Genomic DNA, 26,391 nt, shown 5'->3' with positions numbered 1-26,391 from the left:
CTGACAAAATAAAAACTCCTGAAAAATAAAATAAAAAATTATTTACTGTACGGGGAATTATATAATTCTTTTTAATTTAATTTAATTTATTATTATTATTATTTTTTTTTTTGGTTTTTTCAAGACAGGGTTTCTCTGTGTAGCCCTGGCTGTCCTGGAACTCATTTTGTAGACCAGGCTAGCCTCAAACTCAGAAATCTGCCTGCCTCTGCCTCCCAAGTGCTGGGATTAAAGGCGTGGGCCACCACGCCCGGCTTTTTTTTTTTTAGTTCAAATTTAAAAAGCCAAAAAAGAAGCATAAGGCCACTAGACAAACAGCAAAGAATATGAATAGGTAATTGGTGAAAGATGTAGAAATGACCAGTTAATTCATGGAAAAAAAAAAAACCTAACTTGCATCAATGATTTAAAAGCCAACCAAAATAATTTATGCATTTTTTTGCTTATCAAAACAGAAGACTAAGAAAAAAAAAGTTCAACCTTGGTAAGTAAGAATACGATAAATGGTCACTTACACTGAAGATGAAAGTATGATAATAAATGAAAATACACTAAATACATTCATATTCTCTTTAACCCCAGTTATTCCCAAGAATCTATCCTAAAAAATACACTAAATGTAAAATTACCTGAAATAGTTTATAAAGTCAGATACAGAATGCTACAGATCTAGGTATAAATAGGTAAGTGAACTATATTACATTAAACGATATAGCTAGCACACAGTGCCACTAAGTAAGCATGCTTATAAGAACAAGTAAAACCTTTCTTATCAATTTGGGGATGGGGAAAAAGAAACATAAAAATGTATATTCAATTTAGTTTATTGTAAAAATCAAAAATTATACACAGTGGAGGAAGAAAAACAAATACAAAAACTGCAGCTGTCACTAGGTGGTATGATAATATGTTTCCCTTTGCTTATTTATAATTTTCCATATTTAATAAAGATTTTTTTTCTATAATGTATAATAAGCACACATTGCTTAAAAGATCAGAAAAAACTGCATGTTCAGTTTAACTTTCAGTAGAAACAAACTACTAGGTACTAATTTTTACCATTAAAATCTAAGGAAAAATAATTATAACAGGCATGTATAGACTATAAAATGGACGCTATAAACTTCTCTAGTACTTTTATTTACTATTTTTATTTAGATTCAAACTGCTAAAATCTATCATGTCAACTCACACATTACATTAATGCTATCACTAAGAATATACAATTATGGGCTAGAGGGATGGCTTAGCGGTTAAGAGCACACTGACTGCTCTTCTAGAGGTCCCGAGTTCAATTCCCAGCAACCACATAGTGACTCATGACCATCACCCTCTTCTGGTGTGTCTGAAGTCAGGTACAGTGTACTCATAAATAAATACATACATAAACCTTTAAAAAAATATATCAATATCACACAAGTATATCAGTTAGCTCTACTGATGAGCAAATGTGATCAAGAATGTGAAAGCACTACACAGAAAGTAAATGATGTTAGTCATGTTAGTTGCTCTATTCTGTGCAAAGAATCTAAGATAAGTTAATTATCACTATTACTTCTGCATGGCAAGACTAGTATTTCTTTGCGTGTGTGTGTGTGTGTGTGTGTGTGTGTGTGTGTGTGTGTGTGTGTGTGTGTCTGTGTGTGTGTGTGTGTGTGTGTGTGTCTGTCTGTCTGTCTGTCTGTCTCTCTCTCTCACAGTATCTCCTGTAGCCCAAGCTATTCTCTAACTCATTATGGCACTGAGGCTAACCTCCCGATCCTCCAGCCTGGGATTGCAGGAATGCACTACTAACATGCCCAGTTTAGGATTATTTCTATTAATGGCTTGCTTTCCTTCACAATTCCTGAAAAATTCAAGCTGTATCACATTACCAATTTTAAACAATTTTTTTTCTAAAAGTTCTTACCAATGCCAGAAAATATTGAGCGATCACTCCAATTCCTTCCCCAGTCTTTCCCATTTGCATTAGTGTCACCAGTGTCTTGAGTCCAAGCCGATGGCTCTGTTTTCCTCTTGCCTGCAGAAGCAGGTGGGACAGAGTTCCACTTCTCCTCACTCAATTGTGAGGAGAGTTTTACAGACTTTTCACTCCAGCCTCCTCCATTGACAGTAAGATTTTCATTCAGCCTTGAAGAAACTTAAAAGAAAGTAAAGATTAAAAACAGATATATGGTTTCTTGTTAAAAAAATGGGGTAATTCTGTATTTCTATGATAGCTCAGCTTATCAGTACTTAGTACTCTTTCCTTCCCTGTTAGTGTCCTTTAAGTAGCCTGAGTATAAGAAGGTAAGCTATGAAGTTCTTACATGATTTTAAAGTTTGTTTCTGAGATAGGGTCTCACTACGTAGCTTACATAAGTCTCATGGTTCCCCTACCTCTCCCTCGATATGCTGGGATTACAAGCATGCACCACAATGCCTGGCTAACAGATTCCTTAATTTAAAAGTCAACAGAAAATGCATACTAGTGATGTTCTCAATAGCAAAATGACTAACTGAAAACACATATCTAGTATACTCTGAATACTCACCCACTATGAAAATGAAGACTTCTCCTTAGTTACATGTTCTTCCCTTCGATATAATTTTGTATATTATATTACATATAATGACTGCACATTAGAACCAAATGAGAAATTTAAAGAGACTCTATGGCATCAGCCAAGACCAAATCAATGTCAGGACCTCAAGGATAGAGTCTAGGCTTTGAGTGAGTGTGTGTGAGTGTGTGTGTGTGTGTGCGTGTGTGTGTGTGTGTGTGTGTGTGAGAGAGAGAGAGAGAGAGAGAGAGAGATTGATTGATTGATTGATTGATTCCGAGATGGGTAGCCAGAATTGAGATATGAGGCATGAGGGCATAGAGCAAGCAATGGTGTTAAGACCAAGCACAAAGAGCTGGAGAGATGGCTCAGTGGTTAAGAGCACTGACTCTTCCAGAGGTCCTTGAGTTCAATTCCCAGCAACCACATGGTGGCTCATAACCATCTGTAATGGGATCCAATGCCCTCTTCTGGTGTGTCTGAAGACAGTGGCAGTGTGCTCACATAAACGAAGTAAATAAATCTTAAAACAAACAAACAAACAAAAAAGAACAAGCACAAAATGAGAAGGTGACACTTTTCCTGTGACACTTTTGCTTTTAGGCTGGTATACTGCTCTTCCTGCAGTGATGAATAATGAGCAAATTAGGTTAATTTTGTTTGTGAAGCACTCAATAACCTTAAACTAAATTCATTATAACATATTTGATACCATCAAGGAAGCCATTAAAATTTATAGGAACTACATTTTCTTAAGATATAGAATAGTCTTTTATCCCAAACATGCCCATATTACATTCATGTCCAACAAAGATCCTTCTCTCTTGGAGTAAATGATGCAAGAAGCAAAACTGTACATAAATTACTACTGAATGTTTTTATATCTGTGTGTGTGTGGAGCTACAACATACCAAACTCCGAGTGTGAATGATCTTCCTTTTCCATTTTTCAAATTCTCTGGACTATGATCATATTAATTAAGAAATTAAAAACATCTTTAATCCCTTTTCTTTCCTTTAACATCATATAAGGAAAGACACATGTAGTAAAGTTTCTATTTTGATTGGCCTTCAGGTTAAGTGTCATGTAATTTCTCTCACCCTGCAGTGTAGAATCTCCTTTTCCAGACTTAAAGTTGCTAACTTGAACATTTAGATGAGAATCACCTGGGTTGAAATAGAAATAAAATTTATTTAATACTAAACAGGCTACTGTGCACATTAAATCAAGTGGAACATACAATTGTGATCTATAATAAATTGCTCCTTCAAGTGCCAGTTTTGACATTGGAAAAAGTGATTTTACAACATATTTCACATGTTCACAGGGAATTGAGTCTTTTTAATCAATTAAAATGCCAAATCCTAGAAAATTGCCAAAATACAAGTAAGGGACCATTATTCTGCAATGCTTCTGAATTCTGAGGGTTCTTTTAGGTAGGAACTGAAACATTGAACTCTGAAATTGGATTCAACTTTGCCTCATCTTAACATGAGCTGCCTTTTCAATAATCCCAGAAGCAAGCACACCAATTTAAGAAAACTGTTGCCACATTTGGGATTATAACATAGGAAATATGGTTAAAAAGTGAGAATTTATGTTTTAACATAAAAATTCCAATTCTCTGGCACAAAATAAGCACAATTATCACAATGTACCAAAACCAAACCAAACTCAAATCCCATGAAACACAAAGTGCAAGCAAGGCAGGCATGCCCAAATCAGTAAGAGTCACCATCAAAGCACTGATAATATATGACAGCAGAATGAATAAGGAAAGTTCATTACTGTACTATGGCAACAATTTCAGTTAAGTCAGCAGGCAAAACAAAACAAACAAACAAACAAAAAAAAAAAAACAAAAACGAGGTTAAGAAGGTGATCTGCTAACAACTAAGGGATAGAAAAAAGGGAGGTCACTAACAAAAGACAAAGGAAATAAACTAGTGCTCCCATGAAGTAGCTATCAATATTGGATTGCTTACGCATCTGAGTACTTGGTAGGAAGGACATTGGCTCAATCATCTTTGAAATTCTGGTTTAGCTTTATTAATACCTATAGAATTGCCAGAAACAAAACAAAAAAACTGGGGTGGATAGACAGAACCTGCACTAACCAGAACATGCTTGTTTCATCTTGGAATGAAAGTGCCCAACATGCAGAATGGTGATAAATATTCCATTTAATCAATGTTTTATCCACTGTAAGAAATGGAGATGTAAGAGGATTGGGGCAAAGCAACACACACAAGGAAAAGCAGCAACAACATTCTCTAATGTGACTCAAGGCAGAAAGGCAAATTTTAATTTAATAAGCCATTCATTAGGCAATATTAACAACACTGCTGTTACATGGTAAACCAGGATGTGGTTCACAAAACTCTCATGAAGAAGGGTATATCAGCACAAAGTTAGCAGTTCAAAAAGATTGTGACATATTTTGTACATCTGGCTTAAAGGAGTTTGATTTGATGTACCACTCTTATGTTCCACTAATATACCTTTATTCTTCTTGGAACCAACAGGAAATGATGCAGTTGTAAGTTGCTCGGTGGTAACTGTGATGATATTTTCTATCCCAGGGATAGTTGAATCCAATGAACCAGAATCAGTCAGCACTTTATCACGTTTACGCTGTTGTCGTTTCTCTCTGTGACTAATTTTAGTTTCCCAGGCTCCTGACATAGCCCGAGAAAAAAGATGTTATTCAGTAGGGGAAGACAAAAAAGTTGTAGTTTGAGGGAAAAAAATAGGGTGGGACAGATATAATAAATTTAGATACTAAGCTAAAAACCAAGAGTGCTGATTATATTAATTTACCCTAAGAATTTATCCTAATCTCATGTTATACTAGGGAAAAAAAAAACTATTTTTATTCTAGTTTTGTTTCTAACAAAATGTGTCAACTACAGTTAAGAAAAAGTGACAGAAAAGAATTGTCTCTTATCTTTTTATCCTGTTGGGTAGAAGTGACAGGAGAGTTATATGCTCCTGATACATGAGTTTAGGGTGTGATAATAAATGGCTTATTCAAGAATTTTGCACATAGCCTTTTAGGAATGGTATATTTAAGAAAAATGGGAAACTCCAAACCATATTTATAGGAAACAAAGACAAGATGAATGGCCTCTCAATTGCTCACAATATTGAGCAAACATAAATTTAAAGAATAAATAAGCACTATTAGATGCTAAAATGATTTAGATAACCAAAGTGTTTCTTAATAACGTCACAGATCTTTATGATAAAATTTATGGCAATTAAAAAGTGTTACATACAAGATTAAGTGAAACAATGGAGCTTTTATACCACACACCTCAGTTTAAAAACTTAAATATTTTCTATAGGCCTTTCCCTTGCTCAAATACCTTCATCAACTTCCTTTCCATCATGGCGTGAACTGTTTTGCACTGCTTTAGCATCTGACTTTGATTTCTTCTTATTTTTCTTTGACTGAAATAGTAAAATAGAGTATTACTTGTTTTAGAAAAAGTAGGAGCCAGTAAAATACATAATGAAATGTATGAAACTGACAACTAAGATATTTCAGTTTGATTAAAAAAACCAGTGTATTAAGGTAGCAATGAGAGGTTAGAACTGAGTGATTGGTTACTTTATGCTAGTTACAGTAATTTTCTAATTTATTCTCCCCCCCCACCTCCCCCCCCATCCCCACAGGGTTTCTCTGCATAGCCCTGGCTGTCCTGGAACTCACTCTGTAGATCAGGCTGGCCTCGAACTCAGAAATCTGCCTGCCTCTGCCTCCCAAGTGCTGGGATTAAAGACATGTGCCACCACTGCCCAGCTTCTAATTTATTCTTTAAAAATACAGAAGGTATTAACCCATTTTAGATATGAAAAAACAAAGGTAGAATAGGTTCTACTGTGTCATGTTAAATTTAGTAAGTAAAGTTAAAATTGAAGGTTTGCTTGGCTCCAAACCACACTATGCTCTTACACAAAATGTGTCCTACATTATAGTAGAAATAGAATACTGTAATATGCTGCTCTAGGAACAATGAAATTACAATCCACCATCATTTTCCAAAGGAAAATTATGTACCAAATAGTGGTTTGATTGCATAAGATATATTGCTGATAACCTATGTACTACTAATCAATTGTATAAAGCAGGGAGTATTTGGTCAAAGCGGGGTGGGAAAAAAACCCTCAGATTGTATATGCTTAACAGTTCAATAAAGATAAAAATACCAACGCAAGATACATAAATTCTGGAACAGTCTTCCAACTCCTTACTGCTAATTTTATATTCTCCTTTCAAAAGTGTGCCAAAAACTACACATGATTTCTGTATTTATATAGATGTCTCCAGAAAAGAAACAACATTAACAATATAGTAGGGTTTTGGTGCTGTTGTTTTATTGAGATAAGCTCTCCTTTACCCTAAGCTGACCTCAAATATAGCAGAAGATGACCTCAAATTCCTAAGCCTCCTGCCTCTTCCTCTGAAGTGCTGGAATTATTATTATATATTATTATATATAAGTATTGACACACTTGAATTATAGGTGTGCACCACCACCACACCCAGCCTTAAACATCTGGTTATACATATACTGCAGTCACTCATTTAGTTACTTACTGAGATTAGCTATTCACTCATTACTGTATACCATCTTTAAGTTACAGGTTACACCAGGCAGTGGTGGCGCACGCCTTTAATCCCAGCACTGAGGAGGCAGAGGCAGGCAGATTTCTGAGTTTGAGGCCAGCCTGGTCTACAAAGTGAGTTCCAGGACAGCCAGGGCTACACAGAGAAACCCTGTCTCGAAAAACCAAAAAGTTACAGGTTATGCTTTAATTACAAGATATTTATAATACGAATAAACAATAGTATAGCTTGAATGAACTGAATAGATGGCATCAAAATGCTTTTCCTATCTATGAGGAACTTGCAAATAGAATCAGCCTTATACACTTTTGAGATTTCCATCTACCATTTCAACCAACTTCATTTGGAAATACATGGAATAAAATGCTCCTGTACACAAGCACAGACTTTTTTGGTCAGCATTACATTTGGTCAGAATAATACAGTATGAAAACTATTTATATAGCATGTATTATTAAGTACTATAAATAATTTAGATACAACTAAAAGTATGGGAGGATATATGTGATAGATATTACAAATAAAGTAACATTTTATAGTATAAGGAATTTAAGTACCTAAAAAATATTGGTATCTGCATGGAGTTCAGGTGCTAATACCATACAGAGATCAAGGGACAACTATATTCTTAAATGGTATGAATTGTGAAATGTAGTAAAAACTGTTTTAGACACGACAATCTATTTGTAAAAAATACTATTTTTTATAAGTTGTCTTATTTTCTTCATAACTGATCTGCATTTGGCTTTAAAAACAGTTTTTATTATCATGTATTATGTTTAGCATACTGCTTTATTATATTTACTAGATTGTTCATATCTACTTTTTAAAAGAATTGTACTTGTAAAACTACCATTATAATATTCCTTAGCCCTAAATAGAAACCTTGACTCCATTAGCAGTCATTCCCCGGCTCTCTTCTTCACTGAGCTACTTATTTCTGTCATTACGATTCACAAGAAAAGGTAACACATTGAATAGCTGCTATAGTCCAGAGCACAAACAACAAGCTCGGTCTATTAAAGACTAGAGAAGTCAGTGTTTTAAGCTTTAAAGGCCAGATAGCGTTGTGACAACCGTATCTCTAGTATTAATTCAGGCTTACACAACATAAAAGTGAACTGATGGACTGTTCTGATAAAATTTTATTCATGAAAAAAAAATCAGGATATATTTGAGAGCCAGTGTCTGCTGTTTCCAGTTTAGAAAAGAACTGCCTAGCATAAATATAATGTAAGCTGTATAGATAAAATTAACATTTATAAGATAGTTTATAAACCTAGACATTTAATACAATATATCTAAAATAATATCACTTCAATGAGTAATCTATTATTAAAAATAGTTTAGTGATTTAATGACTAATGAGATAGTATGAAAAGATGAATCTAAGTCTTTGATATCTGGAATAATCATGGCTAATCTTGTCTGAAACCTAGTGTATACAGTATATCTAATCTCAATTCAGATTAGTTATATTTTGAGTATTTACTATCCACATGTGGCTAGTGGTTTCTATAATCAGTAGTATATGTCTCCAGAAACTAGAGTAACCATTCCTCCTTTACAGATAAGGAATTTGAGGTTATAAGGAGATTGCAGAAACTCTACAATCATGGGTTATAAAGTGTGAAACTAGGCATAAAGTCCAATTCTAAATCCAGACTTAGCACTTACAAATGCCCTGTTAGTTTAACTAATTGCCAAAGCACATTTAATAATGATAATTAAAGATAAAATGATTTATGTAGTAGACAAATCAAGGTAGAGGTGAGCTAAAAAGCTTCCTTTCTGCTGTCTTGCTTTCAAATGCTAGAAGGTGCTACATAGGCTGCTGGGGGAGAATTGTCATCAATGGTCTCACTCTGCCAGGCAAGATGTGCCTGAGAGGTGCAATAGAGGAACAACTGGTATGGGAGTAACCAATCTCTTTGACTGGATCTGAGGCCTGCTCCAAAGGAGGGAATTCACATTTAATACTGTAAACATTAAAAAGGGGGTGGTGAGGATGAGGCCATATGCTTTAGTGAGGAAGCTACAATGGTTTTTGTTAAAGAAACACGCTGTAACTCTCTAAGTGCTTTCTAAATATTTGTTTATACCAGATTAGTGCTGCTGTCAGCTTTGGTAAAGAAGCTTATTTTTGCAATGGACAGTGGTTATTTCAGAGACTCATAATTGTTCAAAATACCGAGAATGAATGAAATGCTCAGCCCTACATGGGACATCTGTGTCACTCCCTTGGGGGCTTAAAGAACAACATGGAAGAGGATTTTTGGAAAGGATACAAGAGCCAGAAGATGAGGCGGAGTGTAGTTTTATAGGCAGGATATGATTATTATACTCTTTAACCCCCAGTATCTACACAAAACCTGTGCAAGATGAGGCTTGTCGACATTCCATCATGGAGTGAGGAGATGCTTACAAGGCCCTGTCCCTCTGAATTATTATAGTTAATGGGTTCTTTGGGGGGATAGGGTGAGGCATTTTCTTCAGTCATGTAGCCACTGGATACCCATGTTCCTATAATACCTTATCCATGACCCTCTGAGATTAAGTTAAGTTGTACAGCCCCCAAAAGATAGAAACTGGGCGGGGGGAGATAGATTATAGTTGCCCCAGTATACTAAGATTTGTCAGTAAATACCACTTTGGACCAGACTTAAATATGCTTTAACTTTACCACTATCTCTAAAAGTTTTTTACCAAAAATATACATTCAGATGAGACTGAAAAATATTCAAGTAAAACTTTAAGATAAACATGTAATACATAGTTATTTGTCCCAGTTATCTCACTGACAAAGCCTTCTTTTGTGTATAGAGTACATTCATGTTATGAACATTCTGCCCCTGAGCTCTATCTCTAGCCCTAACTCTGCAGCAGAAGAGGCAAGCCTTAATTAAACGTGATTTTTCTTGTCTTGGCTTTTCATGTGGCTAAGATAACAGGCCTGTGCCCTAAGGTCTCACTTACTGTCTTACACTTTTAAGGAGATCTACTACAGCTAAGACATCTAGGGGAAACCTTGACACAATAACTTAGCTTTCTTGTAATTATTCTCCCAACCATACTTTGTTGTCATGTTCCACCATGAAATCAGGTAGATTATTAAATCTTGTCCAAACAATGTTAACAGTAAAAATCCTAAATAATTTGATTTAAAAATATAAATAATCTGAATAGATATTTCTGAAAAGGCAACAAGGCCAGTAAGTATATGAAGAAATGAGCAACACCCCAATCATCAGGGAAATGTAACTCAAAACTACAGTGAGATATTACTTTACCTCAGTTAGAATGGCTCTCTCTTATCAATAAAACAAAACAATGGCCGGCGTGGGAAAATGGCTAATTAAGGTCAGAGTCTACCATTGACCTGATGGTTTTCTGGGGCTTGGCTTGTAATGGAGGATTCCGTTTACTTGCAGGGCTTCTCCTTCTCTGGGGAATTGTAAGCTCACATTTGCCTCAATTAGATTACAGGATCAATTTCCTTTCTTTCAATAAGAACCTGTTCAGCATTTGGCAAATTGTATCTTATATCTTGGGTATCCTAAGTTTTGGGCTAATATCCACTTATCAGTGAGTACATATTGTGTGAGTTCCTTTGTGATTGGTTTACCTCGCTCAGGATGATGCCTTCCAGGTCCATCCATTTGTCTAGGAATTTCATAAATTCATTCTTTTTAATAGCTGAGTAGTACTCCATTGTGTAAATGTACCACATTTTCTGTATCCATTCCTCTGTTGAGGGGCATCTGGGTTCTTTCCAGTTTCTGGCTATTATAAATAAGGCTGCTATGAACATAGTGGAGCATGTGTCCTTCGTATCAGTTGGGACATCTTCTGGATATATGCCCAGGAGAGGTATTGCTGGATCCTCCGGTAGTACTATGTCCAATTTTCTAAGGAACTGCCAGGCTGATTTCCAGAGTGATTGTACAAGCTTGCAATCCCACCAACAATGGAGGAGTGTTAAACTGTATAATTTAGCAACACTCTGTTTAGATATATATCTAAGGAAGTGAAATCATTCTGTCAAGGAGATATTGCATGCTTCCATTCAACTGGGGGATTTTAAAGAGTTAGTAAGGGGCTGGAGAGATGGTCAGCAGTTAAGAACACTGACTGCTCTTCCAGAGGTCCTGAGTTCAATTCCTAGCAACCACATGGTGGCTCACAACCATCTTTAACGGGATCCGCTGCACTCTTCTGGTGTGTGTCTGAAGACAGCTACAATATACTCATACATATAAAATAAATAAATCTTAAAAAAAAAGTAATATGGAAATATAAAGTAGAATAGAGGTCACTACAGGGTATGAAGTGCAGGGAAGATGACAGAAGCACACAAAATTTGGGGCAATAGCTCTAATGTTCTCCAGAACAGAATGATAATTATAGTCTACAACAATTAATCATACATTTTCAAAACAACTACTGAAAAAGGGATCAAAGGTACTCTCTAGACAGAAATGCTAGTATCTGAAATGAAGAAAGACACTGATAACCCTGATTTGACAAATACATATTTATATTCAATTATGTTATTAAACTCCATAAATAGGTACAAATATTATGTCAATTAAAAAAAAACAGCCTTTTCTTGAATGAGCTCTATACAACCAAGATTTATAAGCTATTTGCTATGTGTCAGATGTCAATTTTGAAGCTAAATATAGAGAACTAAATGCTAGTGAATATCAGCTCTGCCAAACACATAAGTAAACAGATATCAGGAAACATTCTCATCTTCAAATGCTACCTTTACCCTATTTATATTAAAAATACATTCTTTTCTCATACAAAATATCCTGACTATAGTTTTCCCTCCGCCTACTCTTCCCAGTTTCCCCTATTTGGATTCCCTTTTTCCTTTATTAGAAAAGAGCATGCTTCAAGAGACAACAACAAAACATAGCAAAATAAAACATGGTAAGATAAAACAAAGACAGTCACAAAGTTGAATAAGGCAAACCAATAGAAGAAAAGGCACAAAGAGACTCACTTGTTTACACACTCAGGAGTAAGGGCTACCTTCTTAATGCTTAACTTCCAGCAAATCTATACTAGTGTATTCTTTCATCTTCATTCCTTCGAAACAAAACAAAACAAAAACAAAAACAAACAAACAAAAAAACCTAAGACGTGCTGCTTGGAAGATAGTTCAGTGGGTAAAGTGCTTGCTGTGCAAGCAGGAGGTCCCAAATCCAGATTTTTAATACCTATGTAAAAGTTGGGTGTGATGGCATGTAACAGATCTCAGGAGCTGGCTATTCAGCCAGTCTAGCCAAACAAAGTTCCAGTTTTAGTGAGATCTTGTATCAAAATACAGTGGAGTGGCTAGAGAGGTGGCACAGTGGCTAAAAAGCACTTGCTGCTCTTGCCGAGGATCTGGGTTCTGATTCCAAAATCCACACGGAGGCTCACAACTACCTCAAACACCAGTTCTAGAGGATCTGACACCCTTTTCTGACACCCTTTTCTCAGGTTTCTGCACACAAAGAATACACATAAGCTCATGAAAGCAAATATGCAATACACATAAATGTCTAAAAAAATTAATACAGTGAGAAAACTGATTGAAAAAAACATTCTTACCTCTAGTCTCTATACACACAGAGGCAAGCATACATGTATTCACAAATGCACACACACAACTGTAGATGCTTCCTGTCACCTGTAAAGTCTGGCCTCCTTGTATGATATGTAAAGGGCCTTCTATAAACAGATTTCAATATACATTTATATTCCTTTACTCACACATACAAACTTTGGTTGTAAGACTGTTATTTATACATTTTTGTCTTTAAGCTGCATGAATCTGAACAAAGTGTTACAGCTACTGTTAGGGTAACTGTTTTTTGGTTCTCTACCTCATGTTCAATGCTTGATATTTATATTAACTTTTTGGATACAGCTCAAATCCCATTCCATTTGCCCCCCGCCCCCCTCCTCCAATATTCTCCTTTGACCCTCAACCTGCCACCTGTACTAGTGATTGGATTCAGGGCCTGTCTATTCTTGTAAATATGTAGAACAATATATTTGTAAGTATTTAAAACTCACAAACTTAGTCCTCTGTCATTACCTTTCCTGAATGCCAATAATGTTTTAACTTTCTGTGCATAAGCAATAATTTTTTTTTCTAGCAACTTCTTGCTAGACAAGAGAATAAGAGATTTTATTACATTCAACAAAATGTCCAATTTCAGTGTTCCACTGCCAATACAATGAAAAAATGTGCTCTTGAGTAACTCATTTTAACAGCAAAAATAAGCAGAGGCTCAGATGCTAAAGAAACACTTCCAATAGTATCTGAACGATACTTAATTCATCAGATGATCCTAAAAAACAGTATGCCAAGTAAGCATGTTTGTACTATATCCCATTTAAATTTCTCCTGTTTTTTCTTATTTCACATACACAAAACAGATACAAAAGTGTAGACCATTAGCCGGGCGTGGTGGCGCACGCCTTTAATCCCAGCACTTAGGAAGCAGAGACAGGCAGATTTCTGAGTTTGAGGCCAGCCTGGTCTACAAAGTGAGTTCCTGGATAGCCAGAGCTACACAGAGAAACCCTGTCTCAAAAAAAAAAAAAAAAAAAAAAAAAAAAAAAAAGAAATGTCTATAAATGTGTCCACATAAATGAGCACATATATTTATACACGTTCTACTACTTCACTTCTGAGATAATGAGTTAAATGGACAACAGACAACAGCTTTTGTGTGGCCCATGACTTGTTCATATTCTCTCTCTTTCTTTCTTTTTTTTTTTTGGTTTTGAGAGACAGTGTTTCTCCATGTAGTCCTTGCTGCCTCTGCCTTGAGTTCTGGGATTATGGTCATGTGCCACTGCTGTCCAGCCTGTGACTTGATATTTCCATTTTGAAATGACTCCTTTTTTTTTTCTTCAGATTTAGACAACAGAAACAGTTTAATAATTGTAAAACCCACTATGACTTCTTTCTAAACCTGCTAAACATGTATATTTTAAATGTAAATATATATGTGTTTCTGCATGTACACACACACACACACACACACACACACACACAGAGTTGGGCACAGAGGGCCAAGCCCTTTTAATCCCAGTACTCCAAAAGCAGAGGCAGGCAGAACTGTAATCTTGAGGCCACCTGGTCTATACAGCGAATCTAGGACAGGCAGGGCTACAGAGTAAGATCCCATTAAAAAAAAAAAAACACAGCAAAAATTTATATATATATATATATATATATGTATATATATATATATATATATATATGAGACATTTACTCATCACATCATATAAAGTAGTATATATTACTATATATTATAACATACTTATAATTTAAGACAAATTTAGAGAATTCCTTAGAAATTCTTAGAATCTCCTTAGGAATTACCCAAAATATGCAAATAAGTTGTTCTAACATTCAATTGTGAATCCAGGTAAACTCATTTAATACTTAAAGTGTGTATATAGTTGAAAAACAGCCATGGCTTATAAAGCTCTTACTTAAATTCTGACTCTATTTTCTAACATGCATTACACAAATGTAAGCAAATAAGCACTCTGTGTATGCAGGAGGCATTCAGTGTTGCTACAGGCTATTCTAGTTGATCCTTGCTTCAATTCATGCTGCTCTGGATTGTTTTGTTTGGTCACAATTCTTAAATCTCTTGGTCAGAGAATACTTTTGGATATAAGGACTTATTTATTTAGTTATGCTAATTTATTTCAAAATAATCACAATTATCTACCTAACTATATCTATATAGTGGTATTTTACACATCAAATGACAATGTGAGAACATCATTTCAAACATGTTTAATTTTTTAATAACTAATTTACTATCTACTTCTGTGTCCAACTTACTGCAATAACTTGTTTTTATTGTGTACCATGAAGAAAATGCAGAGATGCTCACAAACATGTGAACGGCTTTAACCCAGGGTACCGTGCATGGTAGGCAAATGATCTATTACTGAGCTACGATACAGGCTCACACAGACATCTATCCAATGGAGAAGGGAGGAGAATTTTTCCCCCTCTTCAGATAATTCTGAGCATTCTGCCTTACTATTACATCAGATTAGTGTTTCCAGGGTTGGAAAAGATTAGAAGAAAAAAGGAAACAACAAGTAATTACTAAAAGGCATGAGATTTCTTTGGGGAATGAGGAATTTTATGTTATTCGATTGTGGCTGTATGTAGTTTTTTTTGGTTTTTGTTTTTTAAAGACAGAATTTCACTATGTAACTCTAGCTGTCCTGGAATTCCCAGAAATACACCTGCCTCTGCCTCTTGAGTTCAAGGATTAAAGGTGTGCACAACCATGCTATGGTGCTTTGATTATGTTTGGCCCAGTGAGTGGCACTATTAGGTATTGTGACCATGTTGTGGAAGAAGTATGTCACTCTGGGTGTGGGCTTTGAGGCCCTCCTCTTAGGTGCCTGAAAGCCTGCCTTCTGTTTGCCTTGCTCCTCCAGTGCCATGCCTGCTTGGATGCTGCCATGCTTCCTGCCATGATAACTATGAATTGAACCTCAGAAATTGTAAGCCAGCTCTAATTAAGAGTTGCCTTGGTAAAGATGTCACTTTACAATAATAAAACCCCAAGATGCCCCGACTTGCAGGACTTAAACAACATGGTTCTCGAGGGAAGGGAGCTACGACGACAAATTTTGGGATCAGAAAACTCAAAGACAGACCAAATGGTGGTGCTAGGTATCACATTAAGGTCAAAGGAATGCCCCCATTGTAAAAAGGTCCCGAAAAGAGTGTCCTTATTGTAAAAGAAAAGGAATGCCCTCATTGTAAAATGTCCCGAACAGGAGTAAGAGAGTGGAAGAAGCAAAAGAGTGTTAGATAATGGCCCAGGGACAAGATTCCAGGGGCTTCTGGGCCCCCATCACTAAGATACATGACCAATTTAGTAAATTTTTTATCATTTTTTTCAAAATAAAACTCCTTTAAAAGAAAGGAAAGGAAAGGAAAGGAAAGGAAAGAAAGAGGGGAGGGGATCCCCCACCCCACCTTCTCATGTATCTGCACGTACACCATGCACATAAATTTACAGGCATATACTTAAATAAATAAAAAGCAAGCAAGAAAAAAAAGAACTGTGAAATGCCTTCTAAGCTGAGAAAACATGAAGGATTTTTAGCAAATAAACTATCTGTAACTAGTTTCAGAGGATCCACACGCAGAGGCAAAACACCCATACACATAAAATAAATCTTTAAAAACCTTTCATACTCTACCATATTAAAATTAACTTTGAATGAATATTAATATTTTTTGTTGTTTTGTTTTAAAAGATAGGGTGTCCTATGTAGCCTTGGCTGGCCTTGAACAGAGATCTGTCCGCTGGTACAGTGCTGAGATGAAAGGCTTCCATTACCGTGCCTAGTTTATACATGACTCCATAGTATAAAGGTACTGGTTCACTAACAAATTTTATGAAATGGTAAGATATTCCATTGTAGATTTTTTTTTTCTTTTTTGAGACAGGATCTCATGTAGCCTAAGATGGCCTCAAACTAAACTAGTACTTAGCTTGCTTGAAACTATCCTTGAATTTCTGATCCTACTGCTCCCACTTCCCAAATTCTGGGATGAAAAGCATGTGCCACGATTCCAGGCTTTTTTTTTTTTAAATCATATTTATAATATCAAAAGTGATGTCATAGCCGGGCGTGGTGGCGCACGCCTTTAATCCCAGCACTTGGGAGGCAGAGGCAGGTGGATTTCTGAGTTCGAGGCCAGCCTGGTCTACAAAGTGAGTGCCAGGACAGCCAGGGCTACACAGAGAAACCCTGTCTCGAAAAAAACAAAAAAAAAACAAACAAACAAAAAAAAACAAGTGATGTCAGAAATGTTAAGTATTAGAAGTTGTTAATGTCATGACAGCAAATCCAAATCTTCCACATTTCTAATTTCATTTGACAGGTCCTTTTATCATTTGTAGTAAATGCTATCTTGTTTTCCTTGTCCTGATAGAATAATTTTATTTTTGAGAAAATGCCTACAGGTAGATACCCATGTCTAAAAAGCCAATCATTTCAAAGAAAAACAGAATATGAGGTAAGTTGTTAGTTCATCTTACCATTCACTATACAAGTGGTTTTTCTTAAAATAATCACTGTTGTCCAGTATGAAAGTATACCTTTATACATTCACATTTCACCATGCAAAACAGTTAAAAACCATGTACTTTAAGATGGCTTATCAGGTAAAAGTGCTTGCTTCCAAGTCTGACAACCCAAGTTCATCATCAACCTCTAGAATCCACAAGATAGAATGAGAGAAACAATTCCTCTTTGCAAATTATCCTGACCACATGTTTGCCTACATACATATACACACAAAATAAATGTAATAATACAGATTAAGAATTAAGATTAACAATCTTTTTTATTACATCCTTCATAAAGCACTCTTAAGTGAAACTAGGAAGCTTTCTTCTTCCAAAATGCAGTAAGAACAAAGAACAGCTATAGTTCAGTGCTGTTGTCTTGAGTCATGGTGAAGAGCCAGTAAGCCAGTAATTTTTCTCCCCCCACCCCATTAAATTTTGTATTTGCTTTACCTCCTGATAGAAGCCCCCCTCCTACTAGCCCCTTCCCCAAAACCTCCTCTCCCACCCCCTCCCTTTCTCCTCTGAGAAGGGAGGGGACCCCTGGGTACTAGCCCATCCAGGCACATATAGAACTGGGCCCTCTCCTACTAAAGCTAGACAAGGCTAGGAGAACAGGATCCACAGGCAGGAAACAGAGTCAGAGACAACCCCCACTCCAGTTGTTGGGGGGACCCACATGAAGACCAAGTTGCACATCTGCTACATAAGTGCAGGAGCCAGTAATTTCACCCACTGCTTTGGTACCATCAGTACAAATACCAACATAGTAAAAAAGGCAAATCATGTTTTAATTACTATGACAATAGTTTTGTTTTCAGGGATTCAACCAAAAAGGGTCCTTAGGGCTCCTTTCTCAGGGATTTAATGACCAAATTTTGAGAATTGCTGCCTTAGAGTAATTGAAGTATTATTACTAGCTATGTGGTCTCGTATAGTTAGCTACTTATTTAGCTACTAAAGATAAATAAAACACCCCCTTGGTGTTGCTTATTAGGATGAAGCAATATGAAAATATTTTGCTCATTGAATGCTGTTAGTTCTTATAATGAATATTAGGAATGATGTTAGGATTTCAGTGGATATCATTGTCTTTATCTTTTAATAATCTACTAGTAACCAACCTTTATACATTTTGTTTATGACTGGTTTTCTAATTAGCAATTTTCACATTTCCCCCTTTAATTCAGACCTGTATAATTCTAGATGCAAAATGGATGCATTAATCATAAATACTGCTGACAGATGAATCTGCCTGAAGCTTTACATATATGTAAATTAAAAAGAAAAAAATCATATGCCCCCCCATTTTTACTTCCTAAGAGTCTTTAAGGCTTTTTTTCCTGAGTATGAATAATATCAATATTCATTTGATTTTCTCCCTCCAAAACTGGCTTCCCTTTCCTGTTACTAAAAAACCACCCATCTTTAATTAAGTCAGCATTCTCTCTTTTTTTCCTTTCCTTTCCTTTTGAGACAGAGTCTCATCATGTAGCCCTGTCTGTCCTGGAACTCACTATGTGTACCAGGGTGGCCTTTAACTTATCGAGATTTATTGCTTCTTCCTCCAGAAGCTGGATTAAAGGTGTGCACCATCATCCCCAGCACGTCAATCTTTTCTGGCTACCCCAGTAGGATTTCCTTTCTCCTTTCTCCATTGAATACCTGGCATCAAATAACCTATTTTATTTAAGTTTCTCTATTTGCCTTCCCAGATAGTGCCTTTGTTTGCTTCTCCTTACTTAGACTGCAATATTTCTGAGGGTAAAAATATGTAGCTCTTAGGAGGCAGAGATAGGTCTATCTTTTGAATTCAAGGCCAACCTGGTCTACAGATTAAGTTTCAGGATAGCCAGGGCTATGCAAAGAAACCCTATCTTAAAAAACAAAACCAAACAAACAAAAAACAAAGAAACAAACAAAACAAACCCAAACAGATAAACAGACAAATATAAAAACCTGTTATTATTTCTCTATCCAGTAATTATTTAACACAGTGCCTGGCTAATAGCCCTGTATGATCTCTACTAGAAACTAGTTACCAATGAGGCACTGATTGCTTCTATATCAAAACAAAGATCTAGAAAACAACTACATGTGGTGGTATGCACTTGTAATCCCAGCATTATGAAGGTGGAGGCAGGGGAGAAATATATTAAAAAAATAAATAAAGCCAACCTAGAAAACTATGGCAGTTTAATCTGATATACACAAAAGCTTGCTCTAGCTCTTCATATATAAAATATATGGGTGTGTTTTTTTCCTTTCTATACCAAGTTTTATCTCTATAGACTTAAACAAGAAAGACACCCAATATTATAACTTGAGATATAATTACTCTTTGTACAAAAATCAAGCTCCATAGGGCTGGAGACAGCTCAGTGGTTCAGAGCAACTTTTCCAGAGGACCCAAGTTCAGTACCCAATGCCCTTGATAGGCAGCTCACAACTCTGTAACTCCAGCTCCTGGGGGATCCAATGCCCTCTTCTGGTCTTCACAAGAATGTAAACACACACACTCCTGCATGCATGTGTGCACACAGGCACATCGAGGAGCACTTGTGGAAGGAAGCCAGAGGACAATTTCTCCTACTATGGAGATGAGTTCTAGGGAATTGAACTTAGGTCTTCAGGCTTGGTGGCAAATGCCTTTACCTCTCAGCATAGAATTATCTTGTTAAATAAAGTCAACTGTTTAGCAGGTAGATAATTCAATTCCCCTAATAAGGGAAATCAGTTTAAACGATACCACTGGACAATTTTGCTACACATTTTTTACATTAAAAAGTACGTTATTATGAGTAACAGGATTCTATTATGATAGAATCATGTTAAGATTTGTATCAGACCTATAAAGCCAGAACCTTAAACAGAAGATACTCAAGTTGCAAATGACTTTAGGCACAATGAAACATTTACTAACACCACTGTAATGTTTTTAAAAAAAAAAATGGTGACATAGTCTTCTTTAAAAACAAAACAAAACTTTAACTTTACAACCTACCCATGACTACTTCATATTTTGCAGTTTTCTTAAATGGAAGACTACACTCTTATTAACCATGAAAGCATAATTTTATGTCATTAGCTTTATTAAAAACTTTGTACATATGCGTTCCCAAGCTTACCTTTTCATTTTTCTTGTCTGTCTCTGGTGCTTGTTTTGCAGTTATACTTCGGGGATTTCTAACAACTTCATCCTCGGGTACTTCAACAGTCCGTCCATTTGGCTGTATAGGTAACAAGAAAACAATGTAATGTCAAACCGACTGACAGATAAAACCAAAGATTTATAACTGGGAAATAACATATACAACAATGAAATTCTTCCCTGACCCAAATGAACAGGGTTGCTTTTATATATGCCTGTACCATCTGAATCTCACTGGACTAATGAGTTTTTGTGATGTGTGTTTTGTGTATATAAATGAATTTGTTTTTAAGTCTTTATTCACTTTTATTGTGTGAATGTTTTGTCTTACATGTATGTCTATTGGCCCTGTGTCTATTGGCCATGTGTCTGGAGAGGTCAGAAGGCATCAAATCCCTGTAACAGAAGTTATAGATGACGAGAACCCCTTAGTGGGTGCTGAGAACTGAACTTGAGTCCTCTGGAAAAGGAGCCCTCTCCAGCAGGCCCACCCCCACCCCATAATGAATGTATAAACAATTCTGTACCACACATTTTCTGATCACACACAGTAGTTCCTCTAATTAAAGAAAAGAAAAAGAAAAAGAAAAAGGAAAGGAAACAGAGGTAGTGACAAGGGGCTCTGAAATGTATTTACATTGTGATTACCACTAGCTGGGTCATCTCAGAACACCTATCTCTAGATTTTATTTTATTTCCATAAGTTTGGTACTATTCAAGAGTCAGTAAACTTTTTTTTTTAAGTTGGGTTTTTTGTTGGTTTGTTTAAATTATGTGTACATGTGTGTGATTTTGTGCATGTTAGTGTGGAGGCCAGAAGAGGCTGTGAGATCTTCTGGAGCTTAATTATAGGTGGTTGCAAGTCACTCAGTGTGGAAAACAAATTCAGGTCCTCTGCAGTGGTACATGATCTTAACCAGTAACCGCATTGTCCAGAACCTCAGCAAACCTTTTTGTTTGTTTTGAGACGGATTTTCTCTGTTCAGCTCTGGCTGGTCTAGAACTCAGATTCACCTGACTCTGTCCCCCCCCACCCCTCCCAAGTACTGGGAAGCAAACTTGACCTGGTTTTTCTCTACAGAACTAGACAGAAAATATTTTAGGATGTATGGGTCATATAGTCTTTATTGAAACTGTAACTCGTCCACAGCAGAAAAAAAAAAAAATTAGGCAACAATGATATACAGATCAATGCATGCTAGAAGACCCTAATGTTGCTTCTAATTTTATAGTGTAATGGCTAAATCCCACCGCCACAGACACAAACAAACAGACAAAACAATTACTTCATCCCTAACATTTTAAAAATGAGGGTGTTTGTGGGCAGAATCAAGTCTATGATCTCCAAATCCACTTTGTAATCAGAATGGTTCCTACTTGCCCCCCTTTTACAATTCTGAACTCTATTAACAGAAATGGAGACTGAGGACTTGGATAAAAGGAGCCCATGCTATTTATCCATTCTTCTTTCTGAATCCCGCATTGCTCCTTTTCACTTATCTATTTCTCCATATTCAACCCATTAAAGTCAGTACATTAATGTACAAGTTTTTAAAACTTTGTTTCTAATATTTGCAGAATAGACTTTTATCAAGTTGCACATCATGGTATAGCTATATATTGAAGGAAAAAAATAACTGTATGTTTCTTATGTGCTTTTTCTTTGGCTCTCCTCCCAACCCCCTTTTGTCTTGTACTTCTCTCTCTAATGCACGTAAGTATACTAATAAGAAGGAAACAGGTGAGGATTTGGGTGGCTAGGAACTATGAGAAGGCTGGAATGAGTTGGGGAAAGGGAAATCATAATATTTTGTATGAAAAAATGTATTTTAAATTTTTAAAAAGTGTCTATAATGTGACTTTACATGCATAGTTACAAACAGTCAAGCAGGAGCTGGAGACGGCTCAGTAGTTAAGAGCACTTGATGTTCCTGTAGAGAACCTATCACCCACATGGTGGCTCACAAGCATAATGACTAGTCCAGGAGATCTGATGCCTTCTTATGTCCTCCCTTGGCACCAGGCATGCATGCAAACCACTTATACACATAAAGTAAAATAAAAATAAATCTTTAAAAATATCTGACAGAGTTAATATGAACTGAAAAACAGTCTATGATAGCTTTCTCATATATAGGCTTAGCTTCTTGGAAGGCTAAAGTAGGAAGTTTGCGTATGTCTAAGGGTTTAAGACCAGTTTAAAAGAAAAAAGAAGTCAAACTGGTAGCACACACTTAACCCTACCTTAAAAGAGGAGTGGTTAAGAACACTGACTGCTCTTCCAGAAGTCCTGAGTTCAATTCCTCACAATCACATGGTGGCTCACAACCATCTATAATGGGATCTGATGCCCTCTTCTGGTTTGTCTGAAGATAGCTACAGTGTACTCATATAAATAAAATAAAAATATTTTTAAAAAAGGAAAAAAAAAAGACAGAGACCATTTATATTTTAAAACCCAACTTGTAGGTTTTCCAAAGATTTGTGGCAGGAAGTCAAAACAAAAGCTGTTTTCATAGTTGAATAAATGCCTAATTAATTAACATTTAATCTGCTGGGTCCTAACCTGTTAAAATAAGACCGTGAAAGTCAAAACCAAGTTTCCTTACTCTTGACCTGGTTTTCTTCTGTGTGGCCTGGTCACTGGGTAAGTGTGTGTTATAGTACACGGAAAGGGAAGGTAAGAAACCTCAGGAGGCAATCTTTTAAATCTTGTCTTTGTTTTTAGGTGAAATCTTGCTATGTTGCCTAGGTTAGCCTCAAACTCACTATCTTTCTCACTCCTCTTTTAAGGTAGAGTTAAGTGTGTGCTACCAGTTTGACTTCTTTTTTCTTTTAAACTGGTCTTAAATCCTTAGATATACACAAACTTCCTACTTTTGCCTTCCAAGAAGCTAAGCCTATATATGAGAAAGCTATCATAGTTCATATTAACTGTCTTCTCTAGCCAAACTTAACTGCTTTAATTTCCTGTGGTTAGTTTTTCCTTCCTTCCTCCTCTTCTCCTCCCCTCCCCTCCTCTGAGACAAGGTCTCATTGTGCAACTCTTGCTGGCTCTTGCTATATATATAGAACAGGTTGGCCCTAGCCTCTGGAGTGCTGGACTTAAAAGCCATGTGCTAATGCACCTAGCCTGCTCTATCTCTCTATGTATCTGAACAATTTCTCTTCTTAAAAAAGGAAAAAAATAGGACAAGGCAAAAGGGGGTTGGGAGGAGGAGAAAAAGTACGTAAGAAACACACAGTTATTTAACTTTCCTTTTTTCCCCGTTTGGTTACAATGATTAACTGCAGACTTCTATTTCATTTGAGCAGCCTTTACTTAACAGGATTGTAAAACAATCTGTATCTGAGGTAAGCATTTATAAAGTTTAAGGAGTGGCTTCTAACATGAGCCCTATTTTCACTTAGGCATGTAAATTTTATACCTAGCTACAAAATTTGAACACCATAACTTAAAAGTACTTGGAAACTATTTAGAAACTAGAAGTTCGGGCTGGAGAGATGACTCAGTGGTTAAGAGCACCAACTACTCTTCCGAAGGTCCTGAGTTCAAATCCCAGCAACCACATGGTGGCTCACAACCATTCGTAATGAGATCTGATGCCCTCTTCTGGTGCATCTGAAGACAGCTACAGTGTACTTGAATATAATAAATTTTTAAAAAATTAAAAAAAAAAAAAAAGAAACTAGAAGTTCAATTAGGAATTGCCACAGAAGTGGAGCATGAGTTTTGGAATTTGACAAACTGAGATAAGATTCAATAGCTACAGTTAACCTGTGATTTAAAAATGTGTGTGTGTGTGAGGGGGAAGGAGGGAGGGAGGGAGGAAGGGAGAGAGGAGAGGAGAGGAGAGGAGAGGGAGAACATGTGGAAGTTAAGAAGAAGACAACTTTTGGGAGTTGGTTCTCTATTTTCTATTATGTAGGTTCTAGAAACTGAACAAAGCTCACTGGGTTAGCAGCAAGCACCTTTACCCACTGGGCTATCTTGTTAGCCCTAATCACTGATTTTTAAGCATTTTTCTTGATTTCACTCCCAACTTCATGATTTGTAAGTATGAGAAAACTGTGTACCTAGCTTCTAGGGCTCTTGTTAGAATATACCAAATGGGAGCATGTGAAAACATACCTGTTCAAGAAAGTTTCCTCACTTCTAATATCCTTTCCTATTTAAAAGCATGATGCCCATGAGCCCTAATCTCATATTCAAGCACTTATGGTCATTTTTATACTAGCAATCTCACAAATGTTAAAGCCTGGTGGTCGAATCCTACTGGACATGCATCCAACAGATACAATGCTCTAGACATAAATTCTTTCAGAAAGTTAATACATTACAACTAATACGTAAACATATTCTCTCTAGGGCTAAAAATACTGTAGGGTTTGCTTTTCAAGAAACAGTATATTTTGTTACTTTCTGATAAAACACAAAAACTACTAGCCCAGTGCATACCTTTAATCCCAGCACTCAGGAGACAGGGAGGTTGGTAGAGCTCCAAGTTCAAGGCTAGCTGGGTCTACATTGTGAATTCCAAACCAACCAAGGTTACACAGTAAAATTCCATTCCTAAGAAAATTATGTGGTATTTACATGTTCCTACAACTAATACCCAGTAAACAACAGAGTAACGTGTAGACTCCTGAAAATCCTGAAACAAAGAAAAGCATGATCCCTGTTCTTCAGTAGTTTACAAATAGCAGAGCATGGTAGCAGAATGTGTTGGTTATCCTAACTCTTGGAGGTAGAAGCAGGACTGAGGCCAGCAATATAGCAAGCAAATTCTAGATCAACATATGCCATACCATTAGTCTCACTCCAAGGGGTTGGGTATTTAGCTCAGTGGTAAAGCACTTGCCTAACAAGTACAAGGCCCTGGGTTTGGTCCTCAGCTCTGGGGGTGGAGGTGGGTGTGGGAATGTCTCACTCCAAAAACCACAAAGGCACAGCACAGCAGACAAAAAGGATAGAGCATAGCAAAGGAACTTGAGTATACAACAGCACACACCAAAATAAAAAGGGAACAGTGCTGGGCAGTGGTGGCACACGCCTTTAATCCCAGCACTTGGGACGCAGAGGCAGGTGGATTTCTGAATTCGAGGCCAGCCTGGTCTACAGAGTGAGTTCCAGGATAGCCAGGGCTACACAGAGAAACCCTGTCTCAACCAAAACAAAACAAAACAAAAAAAGTATACAGTACTCTTATTTCCTCTTTCTGAAAAACAAGGGTGTCCTGGCTGGGAAGATGGCTCAGTCTGTGGAGTGCCATGGTGGATCATGAGGGCTTTAGCTCAGATCCCCAGCACTTAATATAAAAGCCAGGCTATGTGTCTATAATCCCACCACTGTGACAGCACGGTTGGCAGTCTGGCACGTGGAACAGAAGGATCCCTGGAGCTCACTGGCCATTAGTAAGAGACCTGTCTCAAAACAAAAGAAAACAAACAAGAAAGAAAGAAAAAAAGAAAAAGAAAGAGGGAGTGTTTGAAGAAGATAATCACATATTAATACACATTCTCGTGTATATAAATTCTATGTAGTTTGATGGCAAAGAGAGAGACTAAGATTGAAATTCAAAATGTGTGTCACCCTGAACATGTTTCTACTTCACTAGATTTTAAAATTTTACTTAGGTTAAAGCTATAGGGAACATGCAGTGTGTTAGCGTACATCAGAAAGATGGTAAGAGGTAAAGCATGAAAATTCAGAAGAGGTAACTTCAGCAGAGAAGTTGGAATCCATGTATCCTTACAATAACTAATTTCTGAGTACTTGTCCTGCGCCCAGAATCTACCAGAGGCTTTACATACATGACTTTTCTTAATGGACAAGAAAGTATCAGAGTCTGCCCAAGAAGTCAGGCAAAGTTAACTCTGGATGTATTCTCCACAAGAAAGACTTTTAGTTGTAAAAAATTCTGATACAAATTC

General features: G+C 36.6%; 1 protein-coding gene across 11 annotated transcripts in view; it reads right to left on the bottom strand.

Annotated features, from left to right (window-relative positions):
- Positions 1–26,391, bottom strand: part of Mtdh (metadherin) — a 61,096-nt gene that overhangs the window by 23,518 nt on the left and 11,187 nt on the right. For 6 of the 11 annotated variants that reach the window (XM_006520151.2, XM_017316729.2, XM_006520152.2 and 3 more), the window contains exons 2-6: positions 20,435–20,536; positions 5,912–5,996; positions 5,045–5,221; positions 3,644–3,709; positions 1,910–2,140 (exon numbers count right to left, since the gene is read on the bottom strand). In XM_006520151.2, coding sequence (XP_006520214.1) covers positions 1,910–2,140; positions 3,644–3,709; positions 5,045–5,221; positions 5,912–5,996; positions 20,435–20,536 — 661 coding nt within the window. Of the gene's footprint in view, positions 1–1,909; positions 2,141–3,643; positions 3,710–4,660; positions 4,746–5,044; positions 5,222–5,911; positions 5,997–20,434; positions 20,537–26,391 lie in introns of all 11 variants that reach the window. The other 5 variants (XM_006520149.2, XM_017316731.2, XM_017316728.2 and 2 more) reach the window with 2 other exon arrangements.

This window comes from Mus musculus, chromosome 15 (assembly GCF_000001635.26).
Source record: "Mus musculus strain C57BL/6J chromosome 15, GRCm38.p6 C57BL/6J".
In the NCBI taxonomy this organism is placed as follows: domain Eukaryota; kingdom Metazoa; phylum Chordata; class Mammalia; order Rodentia; family Muridae; genus Mus; species Mus musculus.
Note: the sequence above shows the minus strand (reverse complement) of the source record. Positions and strands in the feature narration are given on the sequence as shown.